The sequence below is a fragment of the Coccomyxa subellipsoidea genome (assembly GCF_000258705.1).
Source record: "Coccomyxa subellipsoidea C-169, whole genome shotgun sequence".
NCBI classification, from domain to species: Eukaryota; Viridiplantae; Chlorophyta; class Trebouxiophyceae; family Coccomyxaceae; genus Coccomyxa; species Coccomyxa subellipsoidea.
The window spans coordinates 2,547,758-2,570,324 of record NW_005178039.1 but is presented as its reverse complement, the minus strand read 5'-3'; the positions used below and the strand labels follow the sequence as shown (position 1 = coordinate 2,570,324).

The 22,567-nt window shown below is 54.4% G+C and overlaps 5 protein-coding genes across 5 annotated transcripts; 3 read left to right on the top strand and 2 right to left on the bottom strand.

Annotated features, from left to right (window-relative positions):
• Nucleotides 1-488: 488 nt before the first annotated feature.
• Nucleotides 489-9,415, top strand: COCSUDRAFT_65278 (phospholipid-translocating P-type ATPase; the record flags this gene model as incomplete). The annotated part of the gene is made up of 19 exons (XM_005649996.1): nucleotides 489-527; nucleotides 678-935; nucleotides 1,068-1,239; nucleotides 1,420-1,728; nucleotides 1,890-2,033; nucleotides 2,165-2,433; nucleotides 2,619-2,821; nucleotides 2,989-3,160; nucleotides 3,270-3,464; nucleotides 3,604-3,674; nucleotides 3,798-4,032; nucleotides 4,236-4,469; nucleotides 4,687-4,888; nucleotides 5,176-5,378; nucleotides 5,608-5,801; nucleotides 6,062-6,326; nucleotides 6,667-6,942; nucleotides 7,477-7,650; nucleotides 8,648-9,415. 19 exons carry the CDS (start codon nucleotides 489-491, stop codon nucleotides 9,212-9,214), a joined length of 4,182 nt encoding a protein of 1,393 aa, XP_005650053.1. The 3' UTR covers nucleotides 9,215-9,415.
• Nucleotides 9,416-10,569: 1,154 nt separating this feature from the next.
• COCSUDRAFT_35839 (Metallo-dependent phosphatase) lies at nucleotides 10,570-13,089 on the bottom strand (the record flags this gene model as incomplete). Its single annotated transcript, XM_005649995.1, has 9 exons — nucleotides 10,570-10,674; nucleotides 10,829-10,957; nucleotides 11,203-11,376; nucleotides 11,533-11,691; nucleotides 11,936-12,151; nucleotides 12,330-12,499; nucleotides 12,594-12,643; nucleotides 12,794-12,870; nucleotides 12,976-13,089. 9 exons carry the CDS (start codon nucleotides 13,087-13,089, stop codon nucleotides 10,570-10,572), a joined length of 1,194 nt encoding a protein of 397 aa, XP_005650052.1.
• Nucleotides 13,090-13,807: 718 nt separating this feature from the next.
• Nucleotides 13,808-14,423, top strand: COCSUDRAFT_52894 (hypothetical protein). Its single transcript, XM_005649994.1, has 2 exons — nucleotides 13,808-13,905; nucleotides 14,011-14,423. The coding sequence occupies exons 1-2, from the start codon at nucleotides 13,828-13,830 to the stop codon at nucleotides 14,107-14,109; spliced, it is 177 nt and encodes a 58-aa protein (XP_005650051.1). The 5' UTR covers nucleotides 13,808-13,827; the 3' UTR covers nucleotides 14,110-14,423.
• Nucleotides 14,424-14,647: 224 nt separating this feature from the next.
• COCSUDRAFT_61718 (NAD(P)-binding protein) lies at nucleotides 14,648-17,245 on the bottom strand (the record flags this gene model as incomplete). Its single annotated transcript, XM_005649993.1, has 10 exons — nucleotides 14,648-14,739; nucleotides 14,949-15,042; nucleotides 15,286-15,351; nucleotides 15,699-15,762; nucleotides 15,867-15,968; nucleotides 16,079-16,145; nucleotides 16,276-16,339; nucleotides 16,450-16,549; nucleotides 16,709-16,772; nucleotides 17,146-17,245. 10 exons carry the CDS (start codon nucleotides 17,243-17,245, stop codon nucleotides 14,648-14,650), a joined length of 813 nt encoding a protein of 270 aa, XP_005650050.1.
• A 503-nt stretch (nucleotides 17,246-17,748) lies between these two features.
• On the top strand, nucleotides 17,749-21,690 carry COCSUDRAFT_46741 (MFS general substrate transporter). The gene is made up of 12 exons (XM_005649992.1): nucleotides 17,749-17,918; nucleotides 18,049-18,119; nucleotides 18,246-18,299; nucleotides 18,444-18,643; nucleotides 18,761-18,964; nucleotides 19,073-19,292; nucleotides 19,429-19,603; nucleotides 19,823-19,877; nucleotides 20,210-20,372; nucleotides 20,575-20,710; nucleotides 20,877-21,055; nucleotides 21,191-21,690. The coding sequence occupies exons 1-12, from the start codon at nucleotides 17,817-17,819 to the stop codon at nucleotides 21,336-21,338; spliced, it is 1,707 nt and encodes a 568-aa protein (XP_005650049.1). The 5' UTR covers nucleotides 17,749-17,816; the 3' UTR covers nucleotides 21,339-21,690.
• Nucleotides 21,691-22,567: the final 877 nt, after the last annotated feature.

Here is a 22,567-nt window from a genome sequence, read left to right as displayed (position 1 = left end):
AGAGCGTAACGCGAAGGAACGAACCTTAGTACTTGACAGCCTTTGCCTCGTCTTGAGATCCGACGTTGTCATTTCGTTGAGGTCTACACATGAAACCAATCTGACAGGGCTCCTCGTTTCCCAGTGGATCCATCTGGGAGTGTTGTGTACCGGCAACTTATTGCTTGGATGTGTCGATATTTGTAATTGTGAGTGGATGGAAGCATGAATTCCAACGGGGATCTTGGAAGAGTTCCTGATGATCCGCATGAGCGATCAGGGAGGGAGAGGGCAAGAGAGCGATTAATCAACATCCCACATCAGCTTCTGCAAGGAGCTCGAGATGTTGTCAGTAAGACAGCAAAGCTTGGAAAGCGCAACAAGTCCAACCTCCATCGCCAACCCACAAACCCAGTGGCCTTGGCAGCCACTCGTGTCTACCGAGAATCGATCCAGGCCTCCCTGAGGGTGTTGCATCCTGTAAGCACCTCCTCTCTCTATTCTGATTCATGCTATCAGAGAGCTCCTCAGTGTTGCTGTTTGAGAAGGTCTTAATTGAGACATTATCGAAGCGTGTAGTGGCCAAAGTCCACAACCAGGCACAATGATGGCCTGGTAGAAGCTGCCAATGCAGTGACTCACTTCCTGATTAATACCAAATGTACTTCGTGAGCTAATGTTCATCGTTGTTGCTGCAGACTGATAAGAAAGAGGACGAAAAGGAGCCGGGAAAGAAGAAGGACAGGAGGAAGAGGAGGTGGAAGTGGCCCTGGAAAGGGAAAGGAAAGGCAAAGGGGCCTCCTGCAACGCGAGTGGTGTATCTCAATGGTGGAAATGAGCTCGAAGGGCTGCCAGGGAATGCTGTCAAGACTGCCAAGTACAACATCGCCACTTTCCTGCCCATCTTCATTTGGGAGATGTTCTCCCGGGTTGCATACCTGTACTTCCTTGCCCAGGTAATGACACAAAGCCTCCACTGCTGCACTGCTAGTCTTAGCTGCCGAACAAGTAGGCTGTGTTGCTGGGCTTGCGTCTGAGATACAGCTGGACTATTGTGTGACTTCATGGCCTCTTCACTGCTTGCGCAGGCATGTCTGTCCTGGTGGAATGTGGTTTCCCCCTTTGGCGGGTGGGGTTCCACGCTGGCGCTGCTGTTTGTGCTGGTGGTGGCCGGCATCAAGGCCATCTGGGAGGACCTCAAACGGCATCAGGAGGATCGCAGCACAAATGCCTCAGTTGCTCACCGCGTGATGCCCGACGGTGGGGCCTGCACCTTGCCCGGTGCCAAAATGACTGACCCAGTAGTTTAGGAGACTTATTGTGGCCCTTACCTTGCTGCTCTGTTCAATGCGCTTGTGATCCATTACTCGTGTATCACAAGACATGGTACTGCATCTTGTTGGTTCATTGATTGCTCATTCTGGACAATCTTGTGCACAGGCAAGGTGCAGGACGTCAAGTGGCGGGACGTGCGCGTGGGCCACATTCTGCGCGTGGACGACGATGAGCTGTTCCCTGCCGACCTGCTCTGCCTGTACTCTGCCCTGCCGGACCACGCCTGCTTCATCAAAACCACCAACCTGGATGGCGAGAGCAACCTCAAGATCCGGAGGCCGGTGGACCTGCGAGAAGCCGCCCCGGAGGAGGAGTCGGACGTGATGGAGATCAAGGCCAGCCTGGAGTGCGAGCCGCCCAATGCCAATTTGCACAAGTTCCAGGGCCGCCTCATCTACAAGGCTGGCAGCGAGGGTGAGCCCTCCTAGAATTTGCCTCACTTACCAAAGCCCCCAGATGCTGTTGGCCAGCGGCTCCATGCAGAGTGTGCGAGCACGGCATTGTCACAACGGTTTCCTCGCTGCAGTGCAGCACATACAATAAAAGGCTGACCTTATGGGCGCTTGACTGTGCAGAGAGGGCGCTGCCGCTGACCATGAATGAGATGCTGCTGCGCGGCTGCATGCTGAAGAACTCCAACTATGTGCTGGGCCTGGTGGTCTACACTGGCAAGGAGTCTCGCATCCAGATGAACGCTGCCAAGACCCCCAACAAAGTTGGTGAGTCATCGTTCTCTCCTATCGGCTGTGCATGTCTCTCGATTAGCAGGCAGCACTAGTACTACTACAACCCCTGGAGTGCGGCTTTGTGATTCTCATTGGTTGATCGCCTGCATGTGTGCGATTCGCAGGCTCCTACGACCACTTCCTGAACTTCCAGATCACCTTCATCATCATGCTGCAGCTGGCCATGTGCATCTTCTGCGCGGTCGGCTCCTACATATGGCGCAAATATGCGGGCTACCCACGCTACCACCTGGCCATGGATGCATATGTGGAGGGGAATTACCAGAATGGCCTCGCCTACACCCTCATCCTGCTCATCACCTACTGGATCCTCTACTCCTACCTCGTCCCCATCTCCCTCTTCGTCACCCTGGAAATTGTGAAGTTCTGGCAGGTATTGTCCCTACTTGTAAATCGCCCCCTTGCTCCTTTCCTTTGCTAGGATGCCAGTAATGTGATGAGACCTGCTTGGTTGCCATGCTGCACTGAGACTCTTGCATGGCAGCCATTGCAAGCTTTGGTGTTGTGCGGGAACCAATGAGGTTGTGGAGTCTCAGGACAAGACCTGATGCTGCACAGGGCTTTGTGTACATCAACACGGACAAGGAGATGATCGACCCGGTGAGCGGCAACCACGCGCTGGCGCGCAACACAAACTTGAACGAGGATCTGGGCAAGGTGGAGTACGTTTTCAGCGACAAGACGGGCACACTCACCTCCAATGAGATGCAGCTGCGCGAGATTGCCATCAAGGGCATCACCTACGGAGACGCCAACTTCAAGTGCGGCCCCTCGCTGATCCATGCACAGCAGCATGTCATCCTGACTGGTTATCATGCAGGACTATCTGACTTCGCTGCAGAGACCAGAGCAAATGCTCGGGGGCAATGGAACTAATGCGATATGTCTGCATTCATAGACACTCATTTAGAATATTCTGGCTGTGCAGGCTGGAGGATCATGAAGAGCTGCAGGGGATGGAGTGCCTGGAGCACTTTGACCAGAGGCTGGCCAGCGCTGTGAAGACACTGAAGGAGCTGGGCAAGTGGGACGACCTGATCAACAGCGGGGGCAGCTCCGCCCATACGCTCGCTCTGAGCTCCTGCGAGTTCGACCAGCAGGTATAGCAAACTCATGCAACTGTCACGTGAAGGGTCATGCATTCGATGCTCTTGAGGAGATGCAGCCACCAGACGGGATTGAGTGAATGTAGTGGCTGCCCTCATGCAGACCTACCAGGAGCTGGGCATCTCTGAGGACCAGGCTGCTTCAGCCATGCAAACGCCTAGGAGCGAGACCAATGGCGGCCTCAGCCATGGGCGCAACAGCGCTGGCGCAGGCGGCAGGCCGGAGGTCAACCCAGTGGTGCTGGCGTGCCACCTACTGGACTTCTGGATCAACATCTGCCTCTGCCACTCGCTCATTGTGGAGGAGGCCGAGGACGAAGGCCCGCCCATCTTCCAGGCAAGCACCATAATTATGCAGAAAGATCATCAGACACTCGCAGGGCATGCTAGGCGATGTGCTTTTGCTTCATTGCTGACTTGTAATCTGCATGCTGCAGGGTCCATCTCCCGATGAGGTTGCTCTGGTGGACGGCGGCAGGCAGCTGGGCTTTGAGTTCACAAAGAGAGTGTAAGGCTCTGGACTCAACGACACTGACTGATATACCGTTAAATGCAACCGCACATGTCTATACCTTACACCCCTTGCTTTTTCCGTCTCTCATGGAGTTTCAGTTGTGGCTGCGCCGTGCAGGAAGGACGGCCTGGTGCTGAGCATGATGGGAACGGAGGCGACGTTTGAGGTGCTGAACGTGATGGAGTACAGCAGCGCGCGCGGCCGCATGAGCGTTATTGTGCGCGCGCCCAACGGCAGCATCCGCCTGCTCTGCAAGGGCGCCGACTCCAAGGTCCTCGCTATCCTGGACAAGGCCATCCCCCACAGCCTCCAGAACAGCACGCAGGCCAACCTCCACCTCTTTGCCACCCAGGTGCTGGGCCACTTCGCCTCCCTTGAACTTCATGCATTTTGTGGTGTCCAGTCCCAACTAATTTCATGCGGCCTTCATTTGCTTTAATTGCCTGCAGCAATGTGACGAGCTGATGCTGCCAGATGAGGGAAAGGAATAGTGTACGCCACGGCTGCTTGTTCAACAATGCAGTCGTCCTTATTTGAATGTAATGTGGATGGCAGGGGCTGCGGACGCTGGCCATAGGCACGAGGGTGTTGGAGGAGGAGTTCTACACGGAGTGGGATGAGGGGTACCAGGAGGCGGCTGCCCTGCTGGACGGCAGGGACGACGCGATCGATGAGCAGGTCAGCGCAGTTGAGGCCGACGTGGAGCTGGTGGGCGTGACTGCCATCGAGGACAAGCTGCAGGAGGGCGTTCCTGCTGCTATCCAGACCCTGCTGGACGCCGGCATGAAGGTGCCCTTCTATCTTCTGCATGCCGCACAACATCATGGCTGGTGCTCTTTCTTGCTCTGTCCGTGTTTGATTAATGTCAGCTGCTCTTAGTGTTGTCACCCGGGGTGCATGGGTCACCAAGGCCAGCAAATAGACAGCTTTGTTGGGAATGATGCCGAGTCCTTTTCATAGTGCAGCATGCATGAGCTAAGCATTGCAGTATGCATTGGGTGTGCAGGTGTGGGTGATCACAGGGGACAAGCAAGAGACGGCCATCAACATCGCGATTGCATGCAAGCTCATACGGCGGCCGGACTCGCTGCTGGTCTGCAACGCCAACTCCAAGGAGGAAGCCCACGCGCGCATTCAGCAGCTGAAGCAGGAGCTGTCCAGGACGTATGCACCTGTCGGCGGACCGCCCAAGCCCACTCCCTTCAGCGGTGCGCCTCATCTCTGACAAAGTCAGGGTGCATTCGGAATACCAGGCCACCTTGTCATGGGCACAATGCTGCGCAATGAAAATCTGACAACACTGCTGCTGGGAGTGCCTCCAAGGTTTAGCTGAGGTATCAGATTTTGGGGCAACAATGCTGCACCCAATGAGCAAATATCCTTTTCTTTTGCATTTCAGGCCTCCTTCAAGGCAAGCTTCCCCACTTTTCTGCTGCATGAAGAGGTTGCTTTAAAATCACCCGTGCTACATATGTTCTTTGGGGGGTATGTGCAGACGGAGCTGCAGAGGTGCTGAGCCCGCTGCACGTGGGCGAGCTGGTGATCGACGGGGGCACGCTGGGCCACATCCTGGGCACGGAGGCGGAGCAGGAGCTGGCGGCGGTTGGAGCGCAGTGCGGCAGCGTCGTCATCTGCCGCTCCTCGCCCTCCCAGAAGGCCGCCGTCGTTCGCATGATGGCCGAGTACGAGATGCGCCAGGTCTGCCTCTTGCTCTTGAATATTCCACCCTCGTACTTCTGTCCTCTCAAAGTCTATTCTGGCCTTTTGAGGGATTTGAGGGATGCTAGACAAAGCACTGTGTCTTTGTGATTGGAGGTTGTGTCACCTACAGCTTCGGCCAGCTGTGCTTCCAAGCATTTGGTATCTTTGAAGAGCCCGTATTGTGCAGCCGGTGGTTGATGTGCGGCGATTGGTGGGTGCATTACAGGCGGAGGGGGGCAGCCGGGGCCTGTACAAGTGGTACAAGCGGGCGATGCGGAAGCAGGCGGGGCGCATGCTGGCGATCGGGGACGGTGCAAATGACGTGGCTATGATCCAGGCGGCCGACGTGGGCATCGGCATCCTGGGCAAGGAGGGCCGCCAGGCCGTCAACAACTCCGACTACGCCATTGCCCAGTTCAGGTGAGCCTCCCTCACGAACTTTTCAGCCGGCCTCCATGAGGAACACTTCTTAAAGAAAGAATGATTGTTAGTTGTACAATCCAGTCCAAAAATGATGTGCAGATTCTGAGCTGAGGGTGTGTTCCAAACTAAATGTTTTTCTTGCATGTAGGTGTTGTGGAACAGAGAGTTTGTTGTGCTGTTGGTGGCTTCCAGGTAGGTGCCCCTCTGTAGAAGTGTAGGAAGGGAGACACTGAGGTGCGGTTGTGTGGCTGGGCCAGGTTCCTGACGCGGCTGCTGCTGGTACACGGGTCGCTGAGCGCATATAGGCTGTCGCGTCTGGTCAAGTACTCCTTCTACAAGAACATCGCATTTGGCTTCATGCTCTTCTACTACCAGTTCTACTGCGGCTTCTCCGGCCAGTCCATGGTGGATGACATTTCTGCCGCCGCCTTCAACGTCGTGTTCACCTCGCTCCCCATCCTGCTCTTCGCCGTGCTCGACCGCCCTGTGCGCCACCTCGACACCCTCCTGCGCTTCCCCCAGGTCCGTTCCAGCCCTGACTCTCAGCCAACGCGCCCGTAGGTGTGAGGTATCAAGAGATCCTGCACGCACCGCCTCTGACTTGTCCATGGGTACTTGAGAGCTCTGCCTCACCAGCTTGCCCAGGAGTGCTCGGAAGGGATGCTGCACGCAAGAGCCTCGCAGCACCCACGGCTACATGAGAGCTCGCAGCTGGCACCTTCCTGTCCCAATACAGATTTCTTCTTGAGTACGCATTATTTGCCTGGCACAATTTGCAGCACATTTCTTACCCGAGCACAGTGCAGACCCAGACCCGCGTAATATTGCATGCGAGTATGACTTTGTCCTGCGGCTGGTGCAGACATACAACCCGCGGTCGAGCCTGACGACGCTGACATTTTGGAAGAACGGCGTGCTGATGGCGGCGGTGGACGCAGCGATCTGCTTCTTCATCCCATACTACGCCACCACCACCAACGGCGTGCGCTCCGCCAACGACGTCTTCTCCGTCGGCAAGACCGTGTTTGTGGCGCTGCTGGGCACGGTGACCCTGGAGGTGGGCCTGGTCAGCCGCTACTGGACCTGGCTCTTCCTCGTCTTCCTCATCCTCTCCTACGTCCTCGTGTTCCCCTTCGAGGCATGCCCCACACCCCGCATCCTGCCATCCTTCGCAGATGCTTGGCTTCACTATCTCATCTTATACAACCACCTGATCGCTGCTACAAGCACTTGTTCAATGTGAGCGTGTGAGCTTCTTTGTTGAGCATAATGCCTTCAGAAACTCTGCATGCAAGGTGGGGGATCAGGGAGCTTGGCGAGGTCTGCCCCAGACTCATTTGGGCAGCTGCATCTTCGCCATTTGCTGCCTTTGATTGTTCAGCTGGCCGGCCATACTTTGAATTTTCCTGACCATACTTTGCATTTTTCCTAATAATGACCTGCAGTCTCTGCCAGGACACTTTGATGCACAACTTGCGCAAACCTGAGCTGCTCAGACCTCGCCTTGCAAACTTGCTTGCTGCTCCCATCTGGAATGCAGACTGCTGCAGAGAGGCAAGAGACTGGAAGGTGTAATCCTTGGGACTGAATTGTGTCAGGAGCCACCTAGGAGCCGTGCTGGACTGCTGGTCTGATAATCCGAGATTGATTATAGGTGTTGGTGGGTGCGCAGGTGCTGTATGCGCTGGTGGAGCAGGGGCTAAAGAAGTACGACGTGCAGCAGTACGGCGTGGCCCAGTACCTGTACGCCACGGGCACCTTCTGGTTCGCCGTGCTCGCCTGCGGCCTCGTCTCCTTCGGCCACCGCATCATCGAGCGCGGCTACGTCTGGCTCTTCCGGCCCCAGGTGCTGCACGATGCGCGCACCCTTTCTACCCCCGCCGGGCCCCTGCAGACCTCCCGGCTGTGGGGGCCCAGCACGCATTTACCCCCTGGCCCACCCTTCTTCCACCGGCCCACCTTTTCCAGCATTCCCCCGGCGCTCTGGGGGCAGGCCCACATCCTGCCCCGAGCGCACAGCCCACCGGACACATGCACCCCCGAGCGCACACATGAGGCCCACTTGGTCCACGCTGCATTGCCGCCAGTCACAGCGGCCAGCCCATGGTCCTGCCTGGGCGCGCACAGCCCACTGGACACATGCACGGTCCTGCCATGGTGGGCCGCCGTCAGGAAGACAGACAGAGACAAGTGTAACACCTTCTCACCCCCAGGACTGGGTGATCATCGCGGAAGTGGAGGCGGCCGAGGCGGCCCAGAAGGACCCCGAAGTCGGCTGGCAGACGCGCAAGCGCATCTCTGCGCTGCGGCCGAGCGCGCCGCACTTCCGGGTGCCGCGCCGCGCCAAGCGCCGCGTGCCCAGCGACCTGTACAGGGTCTCGATGCAGCCTTTCCTCGTCACCCCCTCCGCCCCCTCTGTGTCCCTGCAGCCCCTGCGCTCCTCAGACGAGCCCTCCTCCTCCAGCACTGACATCGAGCTGGCCCGTGTCGACTCGGGCCGCCGTCACCACCTGCCGGATGGTGAGGCAGAAAATTGTGAAACATGCAGTCTTTTTAGGGCGCCGTTTCTTTCTTGGAAAGTGCTCATCAATGCGTTGAACTTCAGGTGGCTTACAATAGCAGTCTGAAGCAAAGCAATCAGCGCTGCTAGGCTTCCTGGTGTTTTCCTTTCCACAACTTTGCTGCCCACTCTACTCAGGCGGCCTGCACCTCACCATTTTTCTTTTGACACTCATGGACGGCCACGCCCATACAGCACAGCCAGTGTGGCCCCCCCTTTGCACATGCATCGCGGTGTACTGGAAGCTTGCATGTCCGCTGAGCCTGTGGTATTTGGCCGGCAGGACTACTTCATCCTGTCGGAGATGGAGGCCGATGAGGCGAGCGGCAAGGACCCGGAGCTGGGCTGGCAGGCCTCGCAGCGCCTGTCTGCGCTCCGTTCCACCGCCAGCGGCCGCCTCGCATCGGCGCGCATCACCACCGACAGCCAGATGGAGCAGAGCCTGCTCAACGAGTCCATGCAGAGCCCCGCCGGCCGGCGCAGGTCCTCAGCCAGAGCGGTGAAGCGGGACAGCCTCGCAACCGCGGGCAGCCTGGGGCCCATACACCGGCGCACCAGCAGCATAGACACGCTGCCCTCCATGTCGCTGCCGGCAAGCTTCAGCGGGCAGCTGCCGGGGCGGCTGCCTGACAGCTTCACGGGGCCGCCGTCCTTCCGCAGCGAGTCGGGGCACCCCCCGCGCGCGCCGGTGCCGGGAGGGCAGCCCCATGGGGGCAGAGAAGGCAGCGCTGGGGAAGCAGCTGGCGGCTCTGTGCAACAGAGCAGCAGTCAAAGGCCCGGGGGGTCGACGCCTGCCAATGTCGAGATGGCGTCTTTGCAGAAAAGTGATGGGTCATCAAATCAAACATAGCAGAGCGTGGTGTCGTAGAGCCTTGTGTCTGATGCCAGGCAGGACAAGGGGTGGGATAGCTCATATGAGCATTTTAGCAATGCACAGTGGTGTGTGGAGGAATTTTCATGCTCTTGTTATGTATCAATTGGTGAGTATTGTAAGCGGTTCTGTAGAAAGTCTGACAGGATAGAGGGGATGTCCTTAATATTTTGCACTGCATGCGAAGTGAGATTCCCCGGAAAGTCCTGAATAGAGCTGTCCCCTTCGTGTAGCTGCTGGGAGACGGATTCAAGCACATTCATCCCAGTAATATTAATGCAAGCAAGTTCTGTGATGTGAATGTATCTCGCATGTGATGTGGAGGAAAGATGTTTGAGCAGGCGCATGCCCGGTTGTTGCATGCAGAATCCACTGGAGGGTCATGAGAAGATTTGAACATTGACAAAAAACTTCTACAAAATTGCAGGAAATAGCAAGCCATCTCAACTTCCCTCAAGGCAATGCATGCACACACAGGAAGTGAACCATAAGGTTCTCAAATTGAGGGCCATGAATTCAAAGCCTGAAAGACGAGGCGCGTACACACATCAAGTGGCATATCACAGATGTCCAACAGATGTGAAGAACAGGGCACGTCACATGAGCTACCAGAGCCACAAGTAAAGCAAAAGCAAAGCCGCACACATCTGCTGCCCTGAGGCAACTGTTGGGATCTCAGACACAATCGCACGTTACAGGGCAGGGGCTGAGTTCCTGGTAGTGGGGCCTCGGGAGCGCAGGTGCTTGTGACTGGCGCCGTTGCTGCAGTCGGCCTTGCCCGCTCCCTGATGCAGCGTGAAGTTCTGACCCTCGTTGTCCGCCAAGTACCCGCTGTCAGCTGGGTTCAGCAGCTGCCCAATCTGGCCACAGACAGCATCCTCCTGTGCTTCCTGTGCTGCGCTGTCTGCACCGTTGCTGCTGGGGCCTGCCTGCCCGCCTTGCTGGCGCTGTGGGGGGCCTGCAGCCGAGACGTTCTGCAGATGCAGCTTTGCGACTGCTTCCGCGGTGGCCGCCATGGCCTGCTGAGTGGCTCGAGCTGTGGTCACGCTTGAACGGTCTCCTGTGTGCATCAACAGAAAATGTGCTGGATGCTTATTCTTGACATCATGCGCCATGGGAATAATCCATTAAAGCAACTGCTGGGCACAAGTTGGTCACAATCACCTTGTGCACTTGTTTCTGCCTCTGAGGCCTTCTCCAGTGAGACTTCTCCTTCGCTCATCCCATTTGACATCTCACTGCCGCCAGCTTTACTGCCACCTGCACATATTTGCAGAGCTGCCTCAATAGTGAAACCTGGGCCCGAAACCACATGAGCATTGGTCATTGCTGCTCTACGCCAAACACTTGTGATCAGCATTACCTTCGCTGCCAAGACTGACATCGCTTCCTGCAACGCCCAACTCCATCTCCTCATCCGACCCCGGCACATCATTGTACTGCGCATGCACACCCAATGCCACTATATTTTCACGCGATGAAACCCGGTGTGAAGCTCCTGTACATTCTCTTGATCAAAACTACTGGTAGTACAGTCGGGGGTGTTTCTCAATGCAGCCTGCTGAACTTTAGGCAGGGTGCACAATGGCTGACCTCGTAGGTGGCATCGACCACGGGCCGCGGGTGCACAGCCTCGTACTGCACGAATGAGGGTGAGTCCCAGGTGGGCCCTGTCAGCACCGCCACCGCGCCCAAGTTGTGATACCTCTCCTGCCCATCCGCCTGCCAGCAGCCAGAGCATGGTCATCAGGTACTCCTAATCAACCCACCTTATGGATGCGCCCAAGACTGTCATTGCTCCCTAGTAATGCTTGCGATGCATGGCACGAGTCTGTGTCTGGCCAAGGAGCCTCTGCCCAAGCCAGGTCTGTCTTTGCACCCCTGCCTTACCAGTTTCAGGTGCCTCCATGTATAGCGGATCAAGCTGGCACCTTGGAGTCTATTTGCCTACATAGTGAGGGCCTGACCTGGAACTGGGGGTAGTCAGGGGCGGAGAAGACAGTCATGAGGCAGCCGGCAGGGGTGACGTGATCGATGCTGAAGCCCTCGCCCATGCCCGGCAGGTCCTCACGGCCCCAGCGCGCGTCCGGCCCCTCATGCGACCGTAGGATCAGCCGCAGCCCGTTCACCACCAGAAACTCCTGCGCAGCGCACACATCACCGTCTTTGTCCTCAACAGTCCCATGACCCTAGAACCCATTGCACAGAGTGATGCGAGGCCACCTGTTGAAGACCTTATAAATATGTGGGGAAGGGGAGGAAGGGCGGTCATGGAAGGGTAAGGGGGGCGGCTGAACCTGAGTGATCTCTGGACCAAAGATGAGGCCGACGCCGCGGGAATCGTTGAGGCGCAGGCCGGCTTCGACCACAGGGTCGCTCCACAGCACATCTGTGGCCAGCGTCGAGGTGCCAGTGCCGTTCGGATCGATGCCGCCCTTGCCGCTCGCGCGGAGATCCTGTCACAACAGAAGGACAATCTCAAGAAGCAGTAGAGGTATAGATCACACACTGCATAACCGCCCCTTGCAGAAGCCGAGCATGCTGTGCTTCTTGCTTCTAAAATACGCCATCACAGCAACACAAGGAACAAAACAGGCGATTAATATCTGTACATAGAGAAATCCCACACTGATAATATCAGCAGTTTTTCAAGAGTACACTCAGGTCTACATTTTGAGCCTGGATGAGGACAGTGCACACCTCCAAGCTGCCCAGCATGGGCGGGCCCGGCGTGAGCCTGTTGGGCACGTTGCGTTTGCGCTTCTTGGGCAGGTGGGGCAGGCCCGCCGGCCGGACCTGCCGTGTGACAGGTCGCCTGAACAGGCCGCCATGCAGCACCAGCGTAGCCCCCGACACCACAGCTGCCAGCGGTAGCACAGCAAAGAGCTGCTTGCACATCCTGTACACCCTCTGCCCCTGTGCAGCACACATATTCCCAAGTCAGCCGTGGCCATGCACATACAAGACTGCCGGCAGTGAATTTTCAGGCGCTGCAGCACTTGGAAATGCATGACCTTGACGACAATGTCCAGCTATTGAGACTGGATTTGCATGCCACCTCGATTCAGCACAAGGCAAGAGGTGGGGTCAGCACCTCTTGGCCGTACTTCCTGAGGACCTCAGTGCGGAAGCCGTAGAGCTGGGTGCAGGTGGAGCTCTCGTGGTTCCCGCGCAGCAGCATCACTCTGTCAGGCATCGCCAGCTTCAGCGCTGCCAAGAACACCAGCACCTCCAAGCCCCAGGCACCCCGGTCCACAAAGTCACCTGCGCCACAAGAAGCTTGAACGTGCATATTCAGCAATGATTCAGGCTTCACCACTGTCGCACAGGATTGTTTGGAGAGCAGAGCGGGCCGCACCATTGAAGATGAAGTAGGATGACGGAGATGGGTACCCAGCAACTTCCAGCCTGCAAGCATACTGATCAGATCAGCTCCAGTGTCTGCATAAAAGCTGCGCCTGCACTGTGATACCAATATGAGGTAATGCGAGCAAGCTTGAAACCATTGCATGCAATGACAGGAACGGGATGGTGGCAAAGCTGAGACGCAGTGCTCACATGTGCAGCACATCATGGAGCTGTCCATGCGTGTCGCCAACCACTGTCACAGTAGCTTCCGCGGCTGTCGGATTGACCTGCAAAATAAAAACAGGTCTGTGAGAATGATGATCCATCAAGTCATGCACTGGTCCATACTCGAGAGGTAAGGCATGCATACAGGCCGCTGACAGGGCTCTCACGTCAAGAACGCTGGGTTCGAGCTTCAGCAAGGTGTAGGCTGCCTCCAAAAGCTGGACAGCTCTGTCTGCTGGCAGAGCGCTTCGCAACGCCTCCACACCGCCCCAAGAAGCCATCTCGAGTCTCACTCCAACATCTTGCGCCCACTCCAAGGAGACCTGCAAAATGGTAGCATGACCGTGCAAGTCTATTGACATCGAAAACGCAGTATCACCATGGAATAAATAAACGACAATTGCAAGGAGATCGGCAGAACGTCGAGTTAATCTGCTGAGGGGCGTAGCAGTACAGTAGGGTGCTCACCTCACTCGAGTGGATCAAAATTGGTTGCACAGACTCTGCATCGGTAATCGGTGGCACTGGTTGTGGAGCTGACGGAATCATAGGTGTCATGCTATCTTCAAGTTTCATGGAAGAAACAGGCATTCTGTGCTTGAGATTGAGTGTGCCGATGCACCACGCAACCAGTCAAGACCGTCTTTTTTCTTACCAACAATTTCGTGATGAAAGGATGATAAAACTATTCCCTGATATATCAAATGAACAAGGAATCATCCCACGTCTCCAGCCTCGCGATTAATAATCCATCATCCAAGAGTGATTGGAACGTCATTGCAATAAAGCCAAATCGCGCGATGCCGCTCCCATCATATTTCTTTCCGATCAAAGACGTATTGCACACTTTGCAAGTACAGTGCCTCCCTAAATCGCGGACTGCCATGTGCCGAAAGTTTTCGCTCTCCCTTCCACAACAACATGCTGATGAGTCACCTTCACGTGATCAGCAGGCTTGCATGCCCCAGTTTGTGATCCAACCGATCGCAAATTGAACAACACATTGAATCTGATCAAAGATGGCGAAGAGGAAAAAGGAACCCACTGCTTGGGACATGGCCAAGCAGGTCCCCGCCGTAGTGTTGGAGTACGCTAAGGTGACCGTCCTTTGATTCGTTGTGGGACTTTATTGTTTTTGGATGACAGTGATTGATGACATTTAGTATGAGCAAATATCTGATCTAGTTTTCTGTGTGCCGCAGCCATTTGTCCACTACACTTTCATCCCGTTGATTATAGTCCTGGGGATGACGATGACGGAGCCACGTCCATCCATTGCGCAGCTCTTGGGGCCGATGTAGAATTGCTCAGAATGAAGGACTTGGTTGCGCATTCGAACTCTTCAATCTGGTCTTTCTGTGCACGCCTGCCTTGCTTGAGACTACTGCACCTAGGTGGAGGCACTGGTGTCGAGAACATTATCATGAGATGGTTGTGAATACAATCGTTTAAGAAGTTTAAGCGCACTATTCAGCATGCAATCATTTATTGCAGCTGTCATGAAGAGATCTCATGCGTGAGGTGACACAAGTGGTTTGGGCACCTTTGCAGTGATGTAAGCCGTCAAGGAAGGCATGATGTCATTGTAGCTCGCAATTGTTACAATGCGCTGCACAAGTCAGATGGTCCAACACAGGTACTTCTCACATGCAAATTGCTCAGGCTCCAGTGCTACGGCGACATAGGCAGGACATGTACAGAGCAGGGGGCGCTTCAATCATGGGCTACAGGACATTAGATGCATGCAAATCAGCTAGGTGTCACTGACTGGCAGTTCGTGGGCACTCGCAATATCTCCTCAGTGTTGCATCATGTGTAGTACATACTGCTGAGGGCAATTCAACCTTCCAGCAGCACCTTCCCAGCACTGCCTGACTTGCTCATGGCATCCTCCAGTGCCTTCTTCACCTCCTTGAGCGGGTATTTTGCACCTGCATGGGTCCATGCGTTCCTGTCAGACACTGCAGGCAAAATTCGACGACTCAGATGATCAGGATGGGATCTCAGAGAAGCAGCTTTTACTGCCGCCCCAGCCCAAAAATGAATTGGTGGATGACAGCTCAGCTTCCAAATCCGAAGGACTGCAGCTGGTGCAGGTGCAAGCAAATTTAAAAAGAAGACAGGGTCTAGAAGAGCTTACGGGCAGGTGGAGGCTTGATGGTGCCATCTGCCATGAGGTCCATGACCTCCTGCAGCTTCTGCTCCTTGACATCCTTGGGCAGACGGCCCAGCCACTGCACACAGCCGATCACACTTTATTGCTTCAATAAGAGTGCATGAAAATTGCTCTTGCGCACAGATTGCATGTCACAATCAAAGGAACAGGCGTGCATTGATAATGCTGATGTAAGCCAAGTCATCAACGATCCTCACCACATTCAGCCAAAAGCCGCGCACAGTGATGTCACGAAAGTGGAGGTCATACATGGGTACGAACACCTGCCAGGCACAGACAGGAAAAATGAGTGCTTACTCACCACGTTCAGCCAGAAACCGCGAACAGTTATGTCGCGCCACAGGAGGTCCACAACAGGGACGTAGACCTGTGGTGCATGAACTCAATCGTATACTGACATGCAGTCACATTTGCAATTCAAAGCGTACTAATGAACATGTGCCATGGCAGCATTTTGCTGTTTTGCGAGTCTTGTGCAGGTCTGAGCTTACGTCCTCGCCATACATGCTGTAGATGTACACCAAGCCAGAATTGCGCACAGCCGAGAAGAAAGGGCGGGATCCAGGGCCCCCAATAGGATTGACTGCAGCCCAGGCCCCTTCGTTTCCTGCGCGCATCGCACGGCACTGGCTGCATGCAGAGCACAATTCCATGATGATCTGGCAGGATAATACCAACAGGGTGCAGCCCTTATGGGAAAGTAGGAGAGGTCACGCCTGTGATCTCTTTCACCCTGGCCACGATGTCATCTGTCTTGCTGTTGATGACCTCATCCGCCCTGCGCATGCATCACTCCAACAAGGCCTGACTGTCCGCGCATCATTGCAGCCTTGCTTGTGCACTTGGAAGGGCGCTGACACAAGCACCACGAGAGAGACGCACCCAAGCTCCTTCAGCTCATTGATGACCTCATTCCGCCGCACCACATTGATGGTCTTGATGCCTTGCTTCTTTGCCAGTGAGATGACTTCCTTTCCCAAGACACTGATGACAAGCGCAAGCAATTCCAAAATTTCAAAAAATATTAGAATGCCTGGTATGATCATGCATGTAAGAGACACAAAGGTTTGACACAAACAAAGGCAGTTTATTACCTGTTGGCAGCATTCTGCAGCAGATACTTGCCCTTGGGGATTTTCAGGTCTTCCAGGAATCCCAGAGCTACAGTGGAACACTTGATAAGCCGTTTTCACTTGACAACATCTGCATCGGCATGATTGCCAAGGTGCTTCTGGTGCATCTCTCTGAAGGCAGATGTGGGCGAAATCAGCATGCTCGGCTTCTCACATACCTGTCACAGGGTTGACAAGGTACTGAGAGGCGTCCTCATTCGACACCTCATCCCTCACTGGCACCTACAAGAAAAGCATCAGTCGCATCATTTGTGGACTTCCTTCTTCTGGAAGCTGCCGCGACTCTGCTTGCAGCGGCTGACAGTGGCACTCAGATAGGCGGGTCAACTCACCAGGTTCTCGAGAGGCACAGCGACATACTGCTGCCATGTGCCTTCGCCCTCTGTGGATGGCCAGGGCACTGCGACCACGCGCTGCCCTTCCTTGAGTTTCCTGCACATTCCCACGCAGTCATGAGGTGTCAGATCCACAAAGGTGGTTGCCGGAGAGTGCATGCCTGTGGTCGTCATGCCCCAAATTCCATAATGATCAAGGCATGCTTGGTTGATGTATGGTGATAGCATGAAGGTAACTGCATGAGATAGGTGTGACTGCCTGGCTGTCTCTGTTGGGAGCTTTGATGGCTGTGGCCCGAGCTTCTCAATGACGCCCATGCCTGCAATCCAGCAAACAACCTCCACCCTCCTGACTAGGATTTCGTTGTGTTCAAAGTGCAAGATTTGAGGCACAAGAAACAGAAGCCGGATCGGAGGAAGAAGACAACCTTCTAATCCTGGTGTGGCTGGCAATTTCGGGTGCCACCCGCCGTAGATGCCTTGGATACAGAAAACGTCCGAGGGATTGATGGGTCTGTACAAGACCCTCACGAGCGCCTCACCTGTGAATTAAAAGATTGCCGGGAATACAGGGAGGCATTCAGGACAATGAAAAGGACAGAGCAAATTGCCTTTGAAATGTCCTCGAGGAGTTGGACAATGCATGCCGTGACAAAGCATTCCGCAAAGGTGTGTTACGAACGGATTGAAGACCTGCTTTGGGCTCCGGAATGTCCTTTGTCACGACATCGAGAGCTTCGGGTGGGTTATCCTTGTTGTATTGACGCACGACCACCGCCGTCTGCTTGCCCATGCCGTCTCAGGTCAGCCCACAGTCTTCCTCAAAATTCTCTCCTTGCGTTGTTGCAATCAAATTCCTGGAAGGATCCGAGGATAAATGAGTCAGGTTACACTCGAAATATGACGGGAATTCCCAAGCCCCCGGCCTTGTGTTCCAGCTTATTTTTGGAGTCGAGGCACGTGCGCCTTGACGTCAAGATGAGGAAGTTTTGCGGGGAAGGAGGAGGAGAAGACACTCCGGGAATCAATTTGGAATGTTTGCAGCGTAGAATCGTGCGATCCTGTAATTGTGATGTGTTGCACGGGCCAGAAAATTGGAATTAACAGTGTCGGAACAAACATTGCGTCCAAGTATAAGACTTGAAAGCACCTAGTTTCAACAATTTTTTCAATTAATTTCTCTTCATATCTAGTTAGTCTCTTGTTGGAACAATCGCGAGGAGGGGTACAACAGTTTTGGATAGCCAGGGCACAGAAGGTCATGGGAAGTTGACTCCTGAAAGACCGTGAACGAAAGCAAAACGGTGGAAATTAGAACCTTCGAGCAGGTTGCTCCTTCGGCTGCTGGCCCGAAGATCACACGCATGTACGTCAACAAATGGGCCACAAATGTGGCTGCAGTCTTTCTCCAGATCTGCGGTGGTTTGTGCTACACCTTCAGCTTGTACTCACCAGCGCTCAAGGAGGTAACATCATTCATTTGAAAATTGATCGATCTCATGGTGCCAACCATTTCTTGCCCTTCGCTGTGCCGTGCTGCAGACCTGCTGTTGACAAATTCCCACAGGCCAAATTGATCTGGTGATGGTGGAACAGGCGTTTGGGTTCACACAGCCCCAGCTGGAGACTCTTGGCTCATGCCTTGTGAGCGGCGGTTATTTTTCTTGGTACGGCTTCACTGTTCCTATGGATGTAAGCAAGGGGATTTTGCCAAGAAAGCTTTGCACAGGAATACTCCACACTACTGCTTTGAGCAACGAGAGCTTTGTGGCTGATGCCTAAATTGTGTGCAGGATTCCCGGTCTCACTTATGATTACTTGAGGCACCACCATAAGTTTGGGCCCAGGTGAGAAGCCCGCTTCTGCTGTGCTTGATCAGGCATGTGGGCAAATGCATTTTACTCCTGTAAAGGATCTGAGCAAGCCTTCAACATCGCCTCATTGCCCATTGTGCAGCTCCTAAATGGCAGGCTGTTCTTCTGCTGATGCAGGCTCATTGCTGCATGGGGCTGCTTGAATCACTTTGTCGGATTCTTCATGGTGTGGGCTGCAGCGAAGGGCTATGTGTCTCTCCCCTACTGGGTCCTGGCAGCATTTGCCCTCTTAGGCTCGAGCGCTGTGGTCTTTCTTGACTCTGCAGCGATCGTGACATGCATGCGGAATTTCCCCAACGAACGTGGCAATGTTGGCGGTGTGTTCTAAACCCTTCTCTTGCCCTGCAGATCGAATTTGCTACAACCTACTTCTTCTTGTGTACTTCTCTAGATTCAAAGTGAAGATGATAGATGGTTTGTGTGCCTGCTGCCAGGTACTCTGAAGTCTTTCTTGGGGGTCAGTGCCAGCCTAGCATCTAGCATCTATCTCGGCGCCTATCAGCCAGACGGACTCAGCTTCCTGCTGTTTGTGGCTGTGCTGCCGCTCTTTGTTGCTGTGCTCACCGTTCCACTGCTGAACCACGTCCCTTATGTTGAGCAAGCTGAAATCACGCACGACCATTGGTATCTCTCCACAGGTGTGTAAATGCTTTCAGGAACCACTGCTTTCTCCTTCCTAGCCAGCAAACAATAAGTGTGTGCGAGGAATGAGGCCCCATCATCAGGATTGTGTGGATGATGTGCAGGGGGCCGCTTTCTGGCAACCTACGCCGTTGCAGGCGCCATAGTAGTCTACCAGCTCATAACAGCCTCCGTCTCGGAGGTGTACCCTTACAGCATGTCCCAGCAGAGAGGCATCATGATCGGCGTGATCCTACTACTGTTTCTCGTGCTGCTGACGCCTTTGGGATCTGGGGGCTTGACGAGCCGGCCTGCACCTCTGCCAGCTTTTGAGAACAGCGAGCGGTGAGTACATCGTCTTCCATGTAGCATGCGCCCCTGGAATGACACTCCATCAAACAATCTATCAAGCAGACTGGACTGGGTACAAAGGAGTCATCAATATCATGGCATAGCTTGAGTTGCGTCTGCCAATGAGCAGGAGAGAGGAGGGTGGGGAGGACGTGGAGAGTGCACAGCTGCTGGGGAACAGGGAGGGGAAGCAGGAGGGGCCCTCCAGGAGGGGACCCTCGGCAGAGCAGCGCTACCCCTCAAGCACCAACCTGCAGCCAGCAGAGGGAGAGGGCATGCCAGAGTACACGCTGCCCCAGTGCCTGGTGCGCACCTGGATCAAGTTCCTTGAGAGCCCCTAGTTGAAGTCCTAGTCCAAGTCACTCGAAACGGAATCCCTTTGGAATAAACAATGCCTGGCTTCCTCGGCACAGTACTGATCTAGACCAGATCATGCAATTGGGGCCATTTTCTCTTGCAAATGTTTAAGGGCTTCGTGTCTCTGTTGGTCATTCTAAGCTTCGAGGGGTGTCGTGCGCATGCAGGTGAGCCTGAACTACTGGATGCTGTGGAGCGCGCTGATGGTCGGCATGGGGGCTGGTGCGCCCCCCGACTCTTGAAAGTCACTGTCATATTCAGCGATCCACGGTCCGGACTCGAAGTTTCACTGGCCATCTTTATTACACAGCTTCGACTGCATATCGCGGGACACAGGAATCATCAGCCAGACGCCCGCATGTTTGATGCATAAGTCTGGAGCGCGTGGGTCCATTCCTATTCCAAAGTATGTGCTTGAATCATTCCCTGACAAGACATCTAGTCAGTGTTTGACCTGAATGCCATCTGGTCAGCCCTAGGTGGCTGAGAGATGTGTGATCTTCTTTTTCTCCTGCATGCGGGGCGCGATTCAGACAGCGCATTGATGGGCGCAGGCTTCACGATGCTGAACAACCTGGGCCAGATGGTGGAGGCGCTGGGGGGCAGGCGCGAGGGGCAGGGAATCTACGTGCTGCTTTTCACCACGCTCAACACCGTCGGCCGCATGGTCGGCGGCTACGTCCCTGAGAGGCTGCTGCATGCGCGCGGCACCCCCAGGTGCATGCACTGGCTGCTCCTCTCTCTCCTGGACCCTGTTGCTTTAGAACAAATGTGCTACTCATGGAAGTGATGCAGGTTTGCAATCTCCGTGATGGTATTGGGTACCCATAGAAATAGAGGGACAAGAGATGGAAAACGACTTTTCAGAAGTAGCAGCCAGCAGGGTCCTGAGCGATTACTGGAACTTGGCACATTGCAGGACGATATTTGCGGTGGTGGCATCGCTGATGACATGCGTGGCGGCACTGCTCAGCGCCTTCACAAGCCTGCGCTGGCTGCTGGCATGTGCCATGATGCTGGGCTTTGTCTTCGGCTGGCACTGGAGCCTCATGCCGGTGAGCTGTTGAATTATTCGCATCACTTTATCAATTTATTCCTTTTCAATAGGATGTCAGCTGCCTTGCATACACAACAGCACTTTGGAATGTCTCGCGTAGATACAGGACCAGAAGAATGCTTTCTTGTCAATCTGGTCAGGATGTGGCATGTTGTCGTGTGCAGGTGCTCACCTCCGAGTTGTTCGGTCTGCACCACTTTGCCTCAAACCATGCTGTCATGCATCTGGCGCCGACCGTGGGCGGCTTTCTGTGCTCGGCAATGCTGGCCGGCAATGTCTATGATATCCGTGGAACTGCCCATGACGATCCTTATGGCACCTGCTATGGATCTGACTGCTACAGGTGGGTCACAGATTGGACATTCTAGCAATGCACACTCGATTTCTTGGTTCTGTTGAAAGAAGGGCAATTTTGACATGTCCTTTCGTTGCATGAATCCTGTGAGAGCATGCTAAAAACAGTGTGCTGGTTGCACAGGTTGAGCTTCCTTGTCATTTCAGGGATGGCTGCCCTGCAATCAGTTGCATCATACTGGCTGTACGTCAGGACTCGCGAGGTGTACAATGAGGAGTTCAAGAGGCTGCGCAGGTTTGAGCAAGAAGTACTTGGGAGCACAGAAACCTAATGCAACCCGGTGCTGAGTGCTATCAGTAAGGGTGGCCTTTTAAACGTTTGTGACCGGAGGCTATTCAATGTAAAATGAATGTATCATAGGTGAGGCTCCACTGGCAGTGAATCACTGCATAGATTTGTTGCAGCAAATTATGCTGTGGTCTCCTCATGATCTGGATGTGTCAGTCGGGTGACCTTACAACGACTAAGATCGATCTGATATCATTTGAATGCGCCCTTCAAATGAGCACAAATTTGACACACAGTTCAATTCGAAGTGTGGCCACCCCATAGCTTGAAAGGCATTGCGGACAAATTGGTGCAGGGATTTAAAAATACATGTGTAATTTGGTATTCTCTTTTGTAAATGGCTGATGAGGACATTTGCTGGCATCTGTCGCTGATCAGCGATGGATCCTTTGTGCATTGCGTGGGGCATTCACTTTCTTGATGCAACAATGCCTGCAAACAAAATTGTCAATCCTCCCAACCAGCCCAGCACTCCCATCTTCTCACCATGCAGCAGCAAGCCAGCAAAGAAGGCGCTCCAAAGCGGCAGGCTTGAAAATATAATCTGTGCCTGAGCCGCAGTAACCTTGCTCTGCCCCTGCAGGAAGCCATCACACTCTTTCTTGTTGCAGGCCATGGTGCAGATTGTGAAGCAAGTTACATGTCAATGTAGAAAATTTAGCAAAGATAGAAGGGGCAAAAGATTAATTGCATACCCTCGTCTGTAAGTAAGCAGCCAGTGCACCGGGGCCCAGTGCCGACCACAGTAATACCAGCCATGCGCCAGGATCAGCATAGCCCTCCCAGAGTGTGAGCAGGGACTCGTGGGATGCCACCTGTGCCGTCTTGCACGGTCAATACTCCACCTTCCTGTCTGAAATCTGATGAGGGACAATCTTGCAGCAATACTTTATTGATAGGGCGTCATGTGAGCATGTGCATGAGGGTGGAGGAAAGCGCTACCTGACTGGCAGCAGACAGGCCCACCCAGCCAAGGGATATAATGGCGAGTGCAAGCGACTTTGATGTGGCAAGCTCGAGGGAAGAGACATTTGCAGCTAGCCTGCTCAAGCGGACGGTCGCCAAGGAATAAAAGAATGCTGCTGCCAAAATACACGCGTCCCCACCTGTGATAAAGTATAATTCAAGCATGTTGAGCAGCAATTGTCATCCTCTGGCTGCATGCGCAAACCAATGGGCCCTCCTCTGAGCCCAAAAGCACAGGATGTGAAA

What these genes read in the sequence shown, in the direction of transcription:
- COCSUDRAFT_46741 (XM_005649992.1), top strand. Translation starts at nt 17,817, where the DNA reads ATGTACGTCAACAAATGGGCCACAAATGTGGCTGCAGTCTTTCTCCAG. An exon ending in ACACGCTGCCCCAGTGCCTG is followed by an intron (nt 19,604 to 19,822) that starts GTGCGCACCTGG and finishes GTGCGCATGCAG; the next exon opens with GTGAGCCTGAACTACTGGAT. An exon ending in GATGGTCGGCATGGGGGCTG is followed by an intron (nt 19,878 to 20,209) that starts GTGCGCCCCCCG and finishes TGATGGGCGCAG; the next exon opens with GCTTCACGATGCTGAACAAC.
- COCSUDRAFT_52894 (XM_005649994.1), top strand. Translation starts at nt 13,828, where the DNA reads ATGGCGAAGAGGAAAAAGGAACCCACTGCTTGGGACATGGCCAAGCAG. An exon ending in TAGTGTTGGAGTACGCTAAG is followed by an intron (nt 13,906 to 14,010) that starts GTGACCGTCCTT and finishes TGTGTGCCGCAG; the next exon opens with CCATTTGTCCACTACACTTT.